Source organism: Eucalyptus grandis, chromosome 2 (assembly GCF_016545825.1).
Source record: "Eucalyptus grandis isolate ANBG69807.140 chromosome 2, ASM1654582v1, whole genome shotgun sequence".
In the NCBI taxonomy this organism is placed as follows: domain Eukaryota; kingdom Viridiplantae; phylum Streptophyta; class Magnoliopsida; order Myrtales; family Myrtaceae; genus Eucalyptus; species Eucalyptus grandis.
In genome coordinates this window covers 12,570,444-12,585,707 of record NC_052613.1, presented here as the reverse complement: position 1 = coordinate 12,585,707, position 15,264 = coordinate 12,570,444, and the positions used below count along the sequence as shown (strand labels likewise).

Here is a 15,264-nt window from a genome sequence, read left to right as displayed (position 1 = left end):
AGACAGGTTCCCATCAGTCTAGTTTTTCAGTTATAGTTTTTACTATGAAATCATGCTTACCCCTAATGGTACCTATACTAAATTTGATGCGATAGAATAATTGCTAAAAATGAAAGAGCATAACAATTTTCAAGCTACTGTGGTAATGGCTTGTTAAGAGTCACAAATTCTTGAATGAATGAATTTCACAATAATTTATAATAGTTTATAATTTGATTTTTTTCATAATCATCATCATCAGAATAGGCTAAATAGTACCACCTAATCATTTAAAAAAAAGAAAGAGCGACATGGACATCAACATCCGTCACCCTTGTCATTTTAGTCGTTGCAGATCTCTCTTTCATCTTGACAGGCCTCAACCCAAAATATTCTCAAACTTTAAGGGCGTGTTTGGTAACGTTTGTCAAAATTATTCCAAGGAAATAGAAAAAACTACTTCGCTCCAGAAACAATTTTTGAAAGGAAGAAGGCATTTGGTAAACTTGTTTCGGGAATAAAAATGAACAAAAACACGTTTGGTAAATTTGTGTTCTTTTTTGTTTCTTTTAATTTTCTAATATTTTAAAATTTTTCTTTTTTTCTTTCTTTTTCTTTTTTTCTTTTTTTTCTTCTTTTGGCCGGTCGGCCTCGGCCATGGCCGGCGACCGTCCGACGATGGTCGGCAGCCTCACCCAGCCATGGCGAGGCTCGCCGGCCCCGGCGAGGCGAGGTTGGGTGAGGCTCGGCCTCGCCTTGGCTAGGTGAGCTCGAGGCTCGCCCGGATCCGGCGAGCCCGAGCTCGCCTAGCCTTGCCCGCGCCGGCAAGGCTCGGCCTTGCCTTGCCGGGGCCAATGACGCTTGGCCTCGTTGGGGGCTGGCGACGCTCCGGCTAGGTCGCGGCCCTCGACGGCCAATCGCCGGCCATGGCCGAGGCCAGCAACCGACCAAAGAAAAAGAAAAGAAAGAAGAAAAAAAGATAAGAAAAAGAGAAGAAATAGAAAATTTGTTATTAAAAATTGTTCCAGAAACAAGAAACATGTTTTTCTTGTTTCTTGTTTTTGTTCAAAATGTGTTCTTAGGAATAAAAAAATAGATTTGGAACAAAAACGCAAATAAACGCGTTTTGTTCTTTTTTTCCTAGAAAAAAATTATTCATAAACAGAAATAAAGAACATTAACAAACTGGGCCGAAAGGTCTCGGAGCCCCATCATTCTCACCTTGTCAAACACTGCATTCCACCCACTCTGAGAGAGGGAGAGAGAGATAGTGTGTGGAGAGAAAGACATGTCAAACACTGCATTCCACCCATCATTCTCGCCGTGAGAGAGAGAGAGAGATAGTGTGTGGAAGAAAGACATGTCAAACACTGCATTCCACCCATCATTCTCGCCGTGTCAAGCACTGCATTCGACCCACTCTGAGAGAGAGAGAGGGAGAGATGGTGCGTGGAGAGAAAGACGTGTCATTACCGTGACACATTCCAAAAAGCTCTACTGTAGCATCAAGAACGCAAGGGGTGACGTGAGAAACGGGACCCAAAAGTCAAGCATCAGTCTGTCGCTTCGATCCCGCCTTGTGTAGCCCATCGGTCTATTGCTCATATCCGTCCCTTTTCTTCTTCTTCTTCTTCTTCTTCTCTCTTTGAAGAGAACTAAGTGAGAGGGAAAATTTGATAACCCACCATATCTCAAGCAGAGCCCATGATGTTGAACGGGGCGAGCCCATCAATCGCGCTTCCTCTGCTCGCACTCTCCTCGTTTTTCTTCTCTCTCGCCATCTCTGATCCTCGAACCACCGAAGCAGGCCGCATCTGCGAGAACTCCACTGGGATCGTCGCCGAAAACGTAGTCTCCAACTTCATCGCCGTCATGAGGAGATGTCCAACAGCGTCGCCGACCAGCGCTGGGTCAACTACTCCCTCACCTCGCCGCCACCGGCAGTGTACGGCCTCGCCCAGTGCCACGGCGACTTGATTAAGACCGAGTGCTTCCTCTGCTTTACCGAAGGCCAGACTTGGAACCCCCCCACCATCCCCAACTTCGGCCGGCTCTACCTGGACGGCTGCTTCCTTCGTTACGACCATTACGACTTCTACAACGAGACCGTCGATCCAACGCATGACATGCTCAAGTGTAGCTCCAATTCGACGGTCCCGACGCAGAAAGTGGCCGAGTTCTCAGATAGGGTAGACCGGGTGCTGAGGAATGTCTTGGCAAGCGCAGTGCTGAACAAGGGCTTTGCAGTGGCTGGGGAGGACGGAGTCGGAGGGGTGGCCGGGGCATATGCTTTGGCACAGTGTTGGAGCACGCTTGATGCCGGCGGTTGCAGAGTCTGTTTGGAGAATGCAACTTCGATGGCAAGAAGCTGCACTCCTAGAGAAGAAGCGCGTGCCATGAATGCGGGATGCTTCCTCCGTTACTCGACCACAAAGTTCTACAACGTCCACGTTAGCGGAGGTAACAACTAGTCTCCTGATCACTGTTTACCAACGTAAAGGATGGCTTCCTCGCCATTAAAGAAAAACTGAGGCTCTTCTATGTCTACTGTCAGATTTCGAATTTTCCAATTGTGGTTTCCTCCATTTTGGTTGATTAAGGCTTTGCTCATTTCGCATAAAATATAATAATTCTAAAAATGTCTTCTAAAAAGCCACTTTCTCAAAAAATGATAATATTTTCCGGTATTCTATTAAAACTTCACCATTTGGTATAGATTTTCCTTTGAGCACTTCTTTAATGATTTTTTCTTTTCATTTTTTAAAATATCGATTTTTAATTATTTTATTTTATTTCTTTTTTCCTTTTTGGCCAATCATCGGCCAGAGTGATGACTAACAGCTAATCTCAGGTGAGGTCAAGCTGAAGTTTTGCTAGATTGGTGAGGCTCGAGTCTTGTCAAGGTTGACAAGACCTTGACATTGCTAAAATAGTGAGCTCATCCCTTGCATATGGTTGATCGTTGGCCACTTAGCCAAGGTAGAAGCAAAAAAGAAAAAATAAAATTAATTTAAAATTAATTATTGAAAAAAAAGTAAAAGTAATTGAGAATTTGATATATATATATATATATATATATATATATATATATATATATGTTAAGAACGAAATTTCATTAATTAAGGACCTTAGCCTAAGGACTACAGCTACAACATCGAGGCCCAAGCCTGACCTTTAAGGATGCTTGCGCAAGTGCCAAGGCATATGGCACAAGCACCAAGGGTTTGACCTCGGCCTCGATGGACCGAAGCCTAGGTGTTGAGAGCTCGAGTATAGGAACTAGTTCTTGAGCCACCTTGTCAACTTGATCAGGATTATTAGTATTTTTGCAATTAGCATCCAACCTCAATTGACCTAGGTACGGTCTCGACGAACTTGTGCCCATGCGTTAGAAACCTGGTCCTGGCCTCAATGGATCTAGGCCTAGCCTTGATGGAATTAGCCCAAGCGTTGGAAACTCAAGAACTAACATTGGGGTTCCTATATTTAAATGTAGAGTTTCTGGTCAAAGTGCCAATACCTAATATTATTTTGGAAAATATTTTCCAACCTTTTCAAAGGGGAAATCATTTTATTGAATGTAAGCATAGTTTTTTGTTAACTAAAAAATATTTTCCGTTGACTTATTTTTCTAAATGAACTGGAGAAGAAGAAAATGTTTTCTTGGAAAATATCTTCTACAAAACGAACAGAACCTGAGAGTGCATACGTTGGAGAAAAAGTGTTTGCCTAAAATTAGCTTCCAAATGTTCATGATTAATCAATCGAAAATACTTTCCAAATCAAGAAAAATATTCATGTATAAAATTAGGAAGTGAATTCCTAAATTTAAGAAGGTGAAAACACTTTCAAAATTGCTCCTCTTGAATTTTTTAATATTTTATTTAAAAAATCGATTTTTATAATATTCTTTTCATTCTTCCTCCTTCGCCGATCATGGGGCTTCAACAACTGGCCATAGGAGTGAGCTAGTGTGAGCCAACCTTGGGCAAGCTCAAGCCTCGCCAGCCTTGCCGCAACAACCTAGGATCCGACAAGCTTGACCTTGCCTTCGAGGTTGGTGAGGTTGGCCCTTGTTGAGCCACAGCAATAGCACCAATGGCCTGTCACAGCCATTGCCAAGGCCCGGTGATTGGCGGAGGAGGAAGAAAGAAAGAGAAAGAAAATGAAAGAAAAAAAGAAAAACATAATTATTAAAAAGTGATTTTTATGAGATTGAAATCATTTTCCAAATGAGATTTAAACACCAAAAACATTTTCAGTCATATATTACCAAACAAAGGAAAATTAACCATTTTTTTAAAATAACTTTTTGGAAAACATTTTCCTTTTTATGAAATTTTCTCCAAATAAACACACCTAAGTATGACTTGATTGATCTTGTGATTCAATGTCGCTAGAGTTTTGGAATTTCTAACAAACTCGCTCATCTCAACCCGATGTTGTCTTTATCACTTTGCGGGGTCATCTAGGGTCCGCATCACTATACCAATAGTCTCATCGGCTGCTGCGGTGACTTCGCTTGTTCTCATGGGTGCGTACATTGGATATAAAAAGTACTCCAAGGAGAAACGAGGTAAACAATTCGGTTCAAATGCGTAAAATGATCATGTTGGTAATTCTTGAACATAAGCTTGATGATGCGAATTTCATATTCATCCATTTTTAGTGCAAAATAACATCATGCAATTACGGGCAAGCATGAGCAAGTTTAGCTTATATTTCAAGTATGAGACGCTGGAGAAGGCCACCAACTTCTTTGATGACTCAAGGAAGCTGGGGCAAGGTGGGGGCGGTTCCGTGTACAAGGGGAATTTACCTGACGGGAAGGTCGTCGCAGTTAAGCGGTTGGTGTTCAACACACGACAATGGGTGGATGACTTCTTCAACGAGGTGAACCGATCACCGGGATTCAACACAAGAACCTCGTTAGTCTTTTGGGATGCAGCATCGAAGGCCCGGAGAGCCTCCTCGTCACGAATATCTTCCTAACGGAAGTCTTGATCAAGTTCTTTTTGGTAAGTAGCTGGTTTTTGTATAACTGCATAACACACTTACACAGTCATCGTTCGATGTCTAGAAGAGATCCACCCATTACGACAAGCGTATGTTCAATTTGTATTCTTAGTAACTAGCTTCTTGTATTGCAAGCAATGTTTCCATCTTATGATTTCAAAAATCTGCTCCATTAGCATCTTGCCTTCTTTTGTGATGTCTGTCACACTCCGCTCTGCTTGTCTTTCTAAATTAGTGAATAGAATCTGTTATTCCAGTCAACAATGCGACCCCCGCCCTAACTTGGGAGGAGAGGTTGTACATCATCACAGGAATAGCTGAGGGCCTCGCGTATCTTCATGGAGGCTGTGGAGTGAAAATCATCCACCGGGACATAAAAACCAGCAACATCCTCCTTGACGAAAATCTCACGGCAAAAATCTCAGATTTTGGGCTTGCCCGATGCATTGCTTTGGATAAGTCTCATCTTAGCACAGGAATCGCCGGCACACTGTAAGAATGCCTTTTAATTACTAGCCTTCTTGTAACCATAGTCAACACTTTCAATTTCCTTAATCTGACAAGTTTGGCCGGTCAAAGTGGTTTCGCGTATCATCCTTCTCTTCACTTCACATCTTCTCTAGGCTAAGAATGGTTCATATCTAAAAGACGATCAACAATGCAGTGGTTACATGGCACCTGAATATCTTGTGAGGGGACAACTAACGGAGAAAGCGGATGTTTATGCTTTTGGGGTGCTGCTTCTTGAAATCTTGACTGGTAGGAAGATCACCATATACACACGAGGGTCGAGCTCGGTATTACATTTGGTAAGATTGCTTGTCCCTACAATCAAGAAGAACTTAGACCGATATTGACTTTCCTGACCACGCCACGCGGGGATTATCTAACTTTTCTTTTGATTTTCCCAACAAACCCTATCATTGCTTTCTGCGTTAGTGTCACTATATTTATCTTCAGATATAAGGAAGCCATGGAAATTTCATGATTGCTTTGCAGGTATGGAAGCACTACAAATCGAATAATTTAGCTGCGTGTATTGATCCGGTCTTACAAGGTAAATTCCCTATCTTGAAGGCGTCAAATGTGGTCCAAATCAGCCTTCTGTGCACTCAAGCCTCCATGGAATTGCGGCCGCCCATGTCTGGAGTTGTTGAGATGCTCCACGATAAAGACTGTGTAGTCCCCCAACCGAACCAACCCCCGTTCCTCAATGCTAGCGCGTTGTTCGACAAATCTGGCAGCGGAAGCTCTACATGCACACATGGCTGTTGAACCAACTCATGGCATTCGAGGTCTTCTTCTTCTCTCATGGCATCCGAGCTCTCTTCCCCTGTTGAACCAGCTCATGGCATCCGAGGTTCTTCTTCTCGGATATATGAATATAAGTGGGATGCGATTGCTATATACATACATTTATATATATATTTATATGTATTATATACATGTATATATGTATATATATATGTGTGTATATATATATGTGTATATATATATATATATATATATATATATATATATATATTTTGTTCATAGTTTTACGTCCTGATTGGAGAATCACACCATGTTGGCATGTTTCGATTCCGGAGTCAGTCATAGTTCATGTGATAAAAGGAAAGAAAAAGAGAAAAGGGAACAAATGTAAAAGAAGATGAAGAAAATAAAGAAGGGGAAATCTGGAGATTGAAGACGTAGAGAGATTTGAGAATTTGTGTGTATTATATTGTCTTCAATGAATAATCTGAAGTATAGTACAAGATGTATGAATGAAAGGAAATAAAGGATCCTATAAATCAATCTAAATCAATCTAGTCTAGAACTAATCTTAAATTGATCTGTACAAAATCGTAATCGGATCACAATCGGATCAAATCCTCTGTCAAAGCAGCATATCTTCCAACAAAATGTCCTCCTGTTTTCTCATAGTTTTTTGTTGAAATAGTTTTACGTGGCTTCAAAATCCGCAGCTGTCTCGATTACACTTTGCTGCCAACGCTTCGGCGCATCGTCACATGTCCTCTTCGGCATCGATTTAACGAAAAAAATGATGACGAGAATGAGAAATTCTGCTTTCCCAAAGGTGATGATTGAGAGGGACACGGACTCTGAAGAAAGCTATTTTTCCGACGATAAAGGTCAAGATGGCCCTGAACCAAAAGCCTCATAAGAAGAAAAAAAGAAATTCCGAAGAATGAAAATGTAATATTTGAATTTTTTGAGCAAGTCAAAAAGGAAAAGGAAAAGAAAAGATGAACAGTGAACAGTGGATGCGCAGCTTAATAAAAAGGGGGCCAAGACACACGAATGGGAAAGAAGAGAGAGAGAGAGAGAAGGATAGGGAAAAGAGGAAGGTTCTGCGGCATGGATCTCGCCAAGCCAATTTAACTCCGATTTGCAATTTCCAATAAGTGATCATACCTTTCGTTTGTCTAATTGAAGTAATATTCGAAGTTGGAACACAAATTTGAGGTTAAGTAAATTTTAAGCTTCGAGGTTCAATCAAATGGTCATTGAGCTATATATGGTGCATGTGTGTATATAAACAATAGGTTATGGCATTGTGGAACTGTAAAATATCATAGACCTTGATTTGAGTTTACAATTTGTTCGAAACAAAATTTTGAGGTTTTCGCGCATGATTAACAGTGCACATCCAGCAACTTGGAGCCGAATTTCAACAATTTTTGCTTCATTTTTGGGTTGGCCAAGTTAGGTTCTTGCATTACATTGAAAAGTCTTGCAATTGATTGTAAGTATGATGGAAACAAGGTTTGGCAGAGAGAGTTATGGCGTGAGTAAGTTTTGCGTTCAAAATTTGCGCTGCAAAGGGCTTTGAATAATCACTTTGGACAAGCAATTTGTAGGTGAGTTTGAGTTGTTTTATTAATGTTTAAGCTTAGTTTAGTTGAGTCATAGTTGAGGTAATGTTTTACTTAATTTTAACTTGTTTCTTGGTCATTTGTTATTTAGTCGTAGGCGTTCCTAGATAAGTGGTGCCATCTCTTCTTTAGCCATGTCTTGAAATCGTTAGGATGATATATGTTATGAGTTAAAGAAGCATTAAATGATTTGATACTCCTTTAAAAATAAATAAAAGTGGTGCTCAGGGCATACTGGATGCATAACATTAAATCAAGCATTTACTATCCTTTTATCTATTGGAAATGGTAAAGTATATTTAAAACATAAGTTGACTTGGTTGTTGTGAATGCTTTGTAAAACGTTTTGTTCACAAAACGTTATGAGAAACTTTCTATGAAAAACATTTCGAAAGAATTTGGTTTATGAAGAATTCTGAAATTATATGAGAAATGTCTTATAAAATGATTTTCCCGAAAAGTCAAGCCAAACCATCCACTGCTAAATGTTGCAACCTGCTAGGTCCTACTTAACAACATAAACGATGCGATGAGGTTGGGTGCTAAGCTCCCCACCTCTAGCCGGCCAAGGAAAGGGGGGAAATTAAAGGAAAGAAAAAAATCAAAATATTATTAAAATATTATTTTAAAAATGTCATGTCAACTCGGGCTAACTAAATTGATCGGATGAATTGAATTGACATAAATACAAAATGTTTAAAATTGAATTGGTTAAAAACATATTTATGATTAAATTGGTCAACTTTTTTTGGTAATTCTCCTAGCAATGATAACTAGATTGCTATGTTATTGATTTTTTGCGAAAATTGATCAAGAGTTACATCAAAATTTGTAAGCGAAATTTTTAGGACTAAATTGGTAAAATTAAAAAGTTAAAATGCTAATTCGACATTTCTATAATATGTTATATGATTGATTAGGCAATTTCACTTGCAAAAACTTTCTGCACATAAAATATATGTTTTTCTTAAGGCATGACAAATGCGTGCATATCATCCTATCCACATTCCTTGAATAAGGCAGGTTTTACCCATAGAATGACCGCAACAACATTGTGATCGAATTATTTTAACGTTCAATTGAAGGGCTTCTATTTTGCCAAAAATTTGAAAGCAATTTTGGGGATTTCGTGAGAATCACTTTATCAGTCTGGGAAAAAAAATGGTCAATAATACCTCGATGCAAATAATTAACAAGGTAAAGCAACAAGGTAAAGAGGTGGGACGCTTGGAGTGGCAAGTGATTAATCAAACCAGTTTGATGCAAAACCTTTTCTTATTGGGCGCCTTCATATGCCTAAATCCAACATCTGTAGCTTTTGATCCCTCGAACTTCATTCAATTCAGCAAAGTAATAAATAGATCTGGGAGTTCATCCTTAAGTGTAGACATGTAGTTCTACCAGGACTGTTGATGAATTCGACGCCTCGTCCCGTCGTCCGCCCAAGTCTGGAGGAGAGGAAGCGCAGATTAGGCTCTCTCTCCAACTCACATTTTATCTCTCGGTCTGTTGAGCTGCCAAATTAAAATCTAAGAAGGCCTCTCAGTGACGCCTCCTAATCAGTGTGTTCTCTTCACTTGGCAGATTTCTACTAAATGCCTATAATATAAAGGAGAAGGATGCGAGTAGTTGAATGTCCGGTTAAATAATCAGCTGACCGTTCAGAAGTTGCATAGTACCGGACAAGAATACTTAAGTTGCAGGTAAGTTGCAGGTAAAGCAAACGCGGTCCTCATAAGATTTAACTATTGCCAGCAAAAGAATACAGAATCTTCATTTATGGAGGCACAAGATTGGATTTCTACAGCAAGCAACAAGCTCGACAGAGTACGAATTGTGTGCACCTTTCATTTTATCAAATTAGTCCAACCCCACAGAACTGCCTAACATGCCGCCATTGTCTCATCTAGCTAATTCGAACAACTTAGATCAGCTGGCAGTTGCAATAATCTTCTCTACTCTGCATATAGTACTAGTACAGTCGTTCATATGATGAATGCTAGGCTAATATGAGTGCAATTTTCTATTGCTAATAGAACAAGTTAATTCCTTGTTGGAAAAGAAAGGGCACAATAGCAAACAGAAGGAGAAACGTGCGCCACCATTGCTCAATTGCCTTGCAACAAGAACTGAGTCTAGCCCTAAATCTTCATGTTGAAAGACATGGAAGAATGTCTGGCGTTGTGCTTCAAGCAAAAGTATATCAGGCACCACCATAATTACATTATTACATGTCCAACAGTAGAAGTGCAAAGTAAGAGATTATACAATGTCCTTTTCTTATTTATAATTTATGATAGCTCGTTCATGTTGCCAAACCCAAAATCTTCATGTCGAAAGACCTGCCTGGCGTTGTGCTCCAAGCACAATTATATTAGGCTCTCCCTTATGGTGGGATCCTAGGCGTCCATTGACATAAGCAAAGTGTCTGCACCAACAATTTGGATTCTTCTTCAATCTGCATCCCGAAAAAGAAGGTCCATATGTACCCGTTATAGTGCGCATCCACAGAACTGACTCAAAAAATGCAACCCGTATTTTGAACAAATGACATACCTCCTTTTGTATTTTCAAGGACTTATCCAGTTTGGCGACCTTATCAGCAATTGCAGATATCATAGACTTCTCCTTCTTTCCTGTTATGAGCAAGTAATAGACTTAGTATGACAGCAATAAAATACCAGTCGAGTTTGATTCAGTTCTAAGGGATCGAAATTAATAGAAGACAATCTGAACTCACTTATTTGTTCATATTGCATGAAGAGCCTTTCCTTCTCCTCCTCAAATTTGGAAAAAATATCTAGGGAAGCAAACGAATGACGATACGATGGAGAAAGGACATGGCCAACATAACCAAATATGCCATCAGATGAGCCAAAAACATCCTATTGGGAAAACTTCGAAGAAAACTCAATCATGGTCATTAGGTATATTTCTTTTAAGATGAAGGTGCATATGTCACAAGCTAATTTATTAGGGAAATATACAGTATTTCAAGCATTCTCTCAAATTGCGAAACCTTATCTCTATCTACATTTTCATTGTATTATTAAGGTCCCAATGTACATGGTTTTTGCCTATAAACAACTTGCAACCAATAAAGTTACCATCTAAAGCCTGCAAAGGGGCTTGCTGATGAGAAGCTTTATCCTCACAAAACTTCTCGTTAAGTTCATGGAACTTGACAGTTGCATTTCCGACACTATTTTCACACTGCAAATCATCAACGCATCAAGTGAATTCTCTCTATGCAAAAATCACGTCACCAAGGTAGACCTTGTTCAAAAGAATAAAAATATTATATTTTTTCCTCACTTACTTCTCCGAAACTCTGTTGAAGTAACTCCACAAGAGATTGACTACATAAAGAACGTATCCATTAGATATAAACATCATACCCGAAGCAAAGTTAACAATTGCATGCATCGATTTGAATTTACCTGTTCTTCTCATGTTCTGACTTCAATTCATCAGACATTGACTTGATCTGAGACATCAAACTATCCGGCCAAGGACAAATAGCAAGAAAGTAATAAATAAGAAATGATCATTATAAAATGATCAGGGGAAACCTCAAAAAAAGAGTTCAATATACCGATGCAAAAAGAGTTCTTGTCATTGGAATAGAACATGTATCGGCTTAATTAATTAAACAACCCTATGCAAATTGAACAAATATGGTAACCCATGATTAAGCTAATATAAGCGTATGAGAAAGCAGGTGGAGCCATTTAAGCCTCAATCAAGGGCGTCTTTTATTAAATGATAGGTATAAAGAGAAAAGCCAGGCGATCATGCTCTCACACGATATCTGAATCCAAGAAGAAAATGAAGCAAAGGATTCATTCAGTATTCTCCGAAGATTAATGTTATCAGCATGCTTATTATCGAGTATTCAACTAGTGGAGTCTGATTCAGCCTGCAAAGGGAAAGATAAGAACAAGCATCCCGGACATCAATAGATAAAATCTCGAGAGTATGGTCAATAAAGAGCAATGCAAACTCGATGTCTATTGAAAGGTGAATTGATTCAACACTGAGCTCTTGAGCTTAATCAGAACAAAATTTCCCCACACTCGCTGACAAACATAATGAACCAACATGCATTCAACTTTACCAGTCACTTAATACTGCCAATACTGATAAACTCTGAACAACTAGTAAATTAAATCATCAGTTAACTCGACAAGTTTTATAGAAGTTACGTATCGACAATATCAGTAAAATTTGATAGGCAAGGTAATTTCACTGATGAAAGCTGCCCTGGGACAAGCACCTGTGACCTAGTAGATTCAGAGACTAAATGCACCAACAGCCAGCAAATGTTCGTGAGAGAAGATTTTCTCTCAGGATTTGGATGGGATTTCCACAGTATCCATCGGATTGTTCCAACAACTTTTGGGGGCCATATTTCTTTTGATTCTGTTTAACTTTTCAAGAGAAATCTCATCAAAAGTACAAAGTTTTTGTGAACTTGGCTTCGGAAAAGAGACTAGATTGTATAAGAAATGCATGCGTTTCTTGGGTAGTATAGGCTTCCCTAAAAAGAACAAAACCGTGAGAATTTAGTGTCCAAAGCGGATAATATGTGTACAGTGGAGATCGGATCTTTACAATTTGGGTGGGATTTCCAAAGACAACTTTTGGGGGCCATATTTCTGTTGATTCTATCTAACTTTTCGAGAGAAATCTCATTAAAGATACAAACTTTCTGCGAACTTGGCTTCGAAAAGAGACTAGATTGTATGAGAAATAGTGTGAACGGGGTACAGAACTGGGACTTTCACAAACTGCAACCTGTCGGCGAAATAAAGACTCAATCCATCGGAAGAAAATCGACCCATCAGTGAAATAAACCCCACCGAGCTCAATCTATTGGATGAATATCAAGCAAAGATAAAGGCATAACAAGTTGAATCACCTCGATATACACTCGTTCTTCTTATAGAACTTCCCATTTTGCTCTACCATGGACTTTAACCGGCTCATAAGACTGCACACTTCAAATTTTCACGTCAGATTTCAAATCCAGAGTGCAAAAACAGAAATTACTTCAGAAACTTACGCCTCGATCGGTTCATCGGAGATATCATCAGAACCCACTTCGCTCGCCTCTCTCCATATTTGGCAGAGAGCTTGTGAATCGCAAGGCTTTAGGAGAAGAAGGGCTCTCGTTTCGGACGCAGAAGAGCGCGCAAATCTGCTTTCGCGTGATATTGACAAGCTTCCTCTTTTCCGAATTTAAAATAGGGCAGCACTATGTCCGTCTAAATTCACCCAACAACATTAAAAAAAAAAAAATCATCCAACATGAAAAGACAAAATTATCCCCAGTAATTCAATTACAATTTGAAGTGATGCCATATTTGTTACTTTCCTCTTTTTAGCTTTTTCATTTTTATGTGGGATTTAGCTGCAAAATTAAAAAAACTTGGATGTCCTTTTTTTTTTTTCTTTCATTGCGGGTGTCCCTTTTATTTTTATTGTTAAATTTTACTTTCATAGAAGTTAGTTTCGTGGAAAAGAGAAATTTCCAAGAAACTTAATTCTTTTCTATGTTGTCAAGTAAATTTATGAATCAATATTCAAGTGTAATCTAAATAAAATAAAAAACACAATGTAAAACGTAAATAAATTTTTTTTTCACATAGTCACTTGTTTATGAACTTTCACTTCCATCTTTAAAAGATTTTCCAAAATAACATCACAGGCTACCTTATTGACTATGAAACTTTTAAAGATGAAATTTAATAATATTAAGAACAAAACAAGAAATGTTTAAAAATGCTAAGACAACAATTTTTTTTATTGAACAAGAATGTATTAATTACAAAATAATGTCAAAGAAAAAAAACTTGCAGATCGAATGACTCATTTATTGGCCAAAAACATATAAATCTGAAATTCTTAGATCTATCGGTATCGGTACTAAGACCTGAAATTTTCTTTTGCTAATTCATTGATGAGAAAAGGGGGGAGAAGCAGCATCAAGACAAAATTGAAATTTTCCTTTTTGAGCTTACTTTAGAGGCTACAAAACAAGATTGAAAGTCGGCACCATCATAACTTTGCAGACTCCTAGATATATTATGGTACTAACGTGCAGATTCCACTCACCGAATGTATCTTTGTTATTTAATTTAATTTTTATTTTTGTTTACATTAAATAATAATAAAATGTACACTAATTACTAATTTTTATTTGAGTTAATATCATAAAAAAACTCCAAATTCATAAACTACCCTTATGCAGAAACCCAACTTTTGTTTTCTTTCACCCCGAAAGAACAGAAAACCCTAAAAAAACAAAAATGAAACCCCCTACGAAAAGAAAGAAAGAAGAAAAGTTTTTTTTTTTGTGCTGAATTTTAAACCTCGAGACCAAGAACAATCCCAAAAAATAGAACCCCTCTTGTGCGGCCGTATATTCAATGTGTGACCCCCTCAAAACTTTACACGAACAACCATTTTATAGGTCAATGATTAGGTTTTTATATTATTCTTCAAATTAATATCCACAAGATTTCTTTTCCGCACGCAATATTACTTTTTATTTTCCACCATCTCCTCTAGATTTCCTTTGCAAAAATGAATATTCTTCACCGATTTTCAAAATTGCAATAGGTTGTTTCTCAGATTTGAAGTCTTGCAAAGATGAGTCCGCAAAATCTCCTCGAGGATATGAGCTTGGGCCAATTTGTTATATTCGCAAGCTTGCCAAATTAAAGTTTAAAACCACCAAGTCGAATCTATCCGTCACCAATCCAATGTAAATGCACCCAAAATTATATGTTATGCAATTAATTAAATAATAATTTTTTTAGGGGTTAAAAAATTAATCCCTAATTTTTAAATGCAATAAATAAATAACTGGGTCACCAAAATTTAGGTGTCAATACAACCAGATCAAATGGGGCTTCACCTGTGTCCTTTAAGCAGTAGTCTAAGTCTAGAGACTTTCAATAATGCTAAGAGTTGATGATTGTGCTCATTTTGTTCTAACTACAAATGGGTTAACAATCACTTGTGCATGTCTTATAACTAAACATCTACAGGAAAACCTCCGAAGATCTCGAGTCATTTGATTATATCACGAGCAATGGTAAGACATGGTTATGATTATTTATGTGAAGTTACAACTGATTTCGATTTACCTTCCTCTCCAAGATGATTAATTTGTCTGGCAGCAAAAGAAGGTGATTGATAAGCTGTATGCTTTGCTCATTTGGTAGGAGGATGTAATTTTATATTGCTTCACTAGGAGGCAACAAATGCCTCTTCATCCTGTCTCTGTAACAGCTCATGTATACGACCCAGGAGAGTGTTTATCAGGCAAGACTACATATAACAGTAGTTGCTGAATAAGTAGAGAGGGTCATCAAACCATTGT

General features: G+C 38.3%; 2 protein-coding genes across 2 annotated transcripts; one reads left to right on the top strand and one right to left on the bottom strand.

The window, feature by feature from the left end:
• Positions 1-1,859: 1,859 nt before the first annotated feature.
• Positions 1,860-6,398, top strand: LOC104434547 (cysteine-rich receptor-like protein kinase 42). Its single transcript, XM_039306787.1, is given in 8 exon segments — positions 1,860-2,439; positions 4,442-4,555; positions 4,649-4,876; positions 4,879-4,953; positions 4,956-4,997; positions 5,253-5,487; positions 5,660-5,804; positions 5,995-6,398. Coding segments are annotated over 8 exon segments (1,695 nt in total). The 3' UTR covers positions 6,271-6,398.
• A 3,558-nt stretch (positions 6,399-9,956) lies between these two features.
• LOC120289474 lies at positions 9,957-11,397 on the bottom strand. Its single transcript, XM_039304397.1, has 6 exons — positions 11,315-11,397; positions 11,194-11,233; positions 10,982-11,087; positions 10,615-10,674; positions 10,431-10,510; positions 9,957-10,332 (listed from the first exon to the last, which is right to left on the bottom strand). The coding sequence occupies exons 1-6, from the start codon at positions 11,368-11,370 to the stop codon at positions 10,261-10,263; spliced, it is 414 nt and encodes a 137-aa protein (XP_039160331.1). The 5' UTR covers positions 11,371-11,397; the 3' UTR covers positions 9,957-10,260.
• Positions 11,398-15,264: the final 3,867 nt, after the last annotated feature.

Coding starts and splice junctions, on each gene's coding strand:
- LOC120289474 (XM_039304397.1), bottom strand. CDS start 11,370: ATGTCTCAGATCAAGTCAATGTCTGATGAATTGAAGTCAGAACATGAG. Junction 11,234..11,314: donor TCAGAACATGAGAAGAACAG/GTAAATTCAAAT, acceptor TTCTTTATGTAG/TCAATCTCTTGTGGAGTTAC. Junction 10,675..10,981: donor CCCTTTGCAGGCTTTAGATG/GTAACTTTATTG, acceptor TTGCTTCCCTAG/ATATTTTTTCCAAATTTGAG.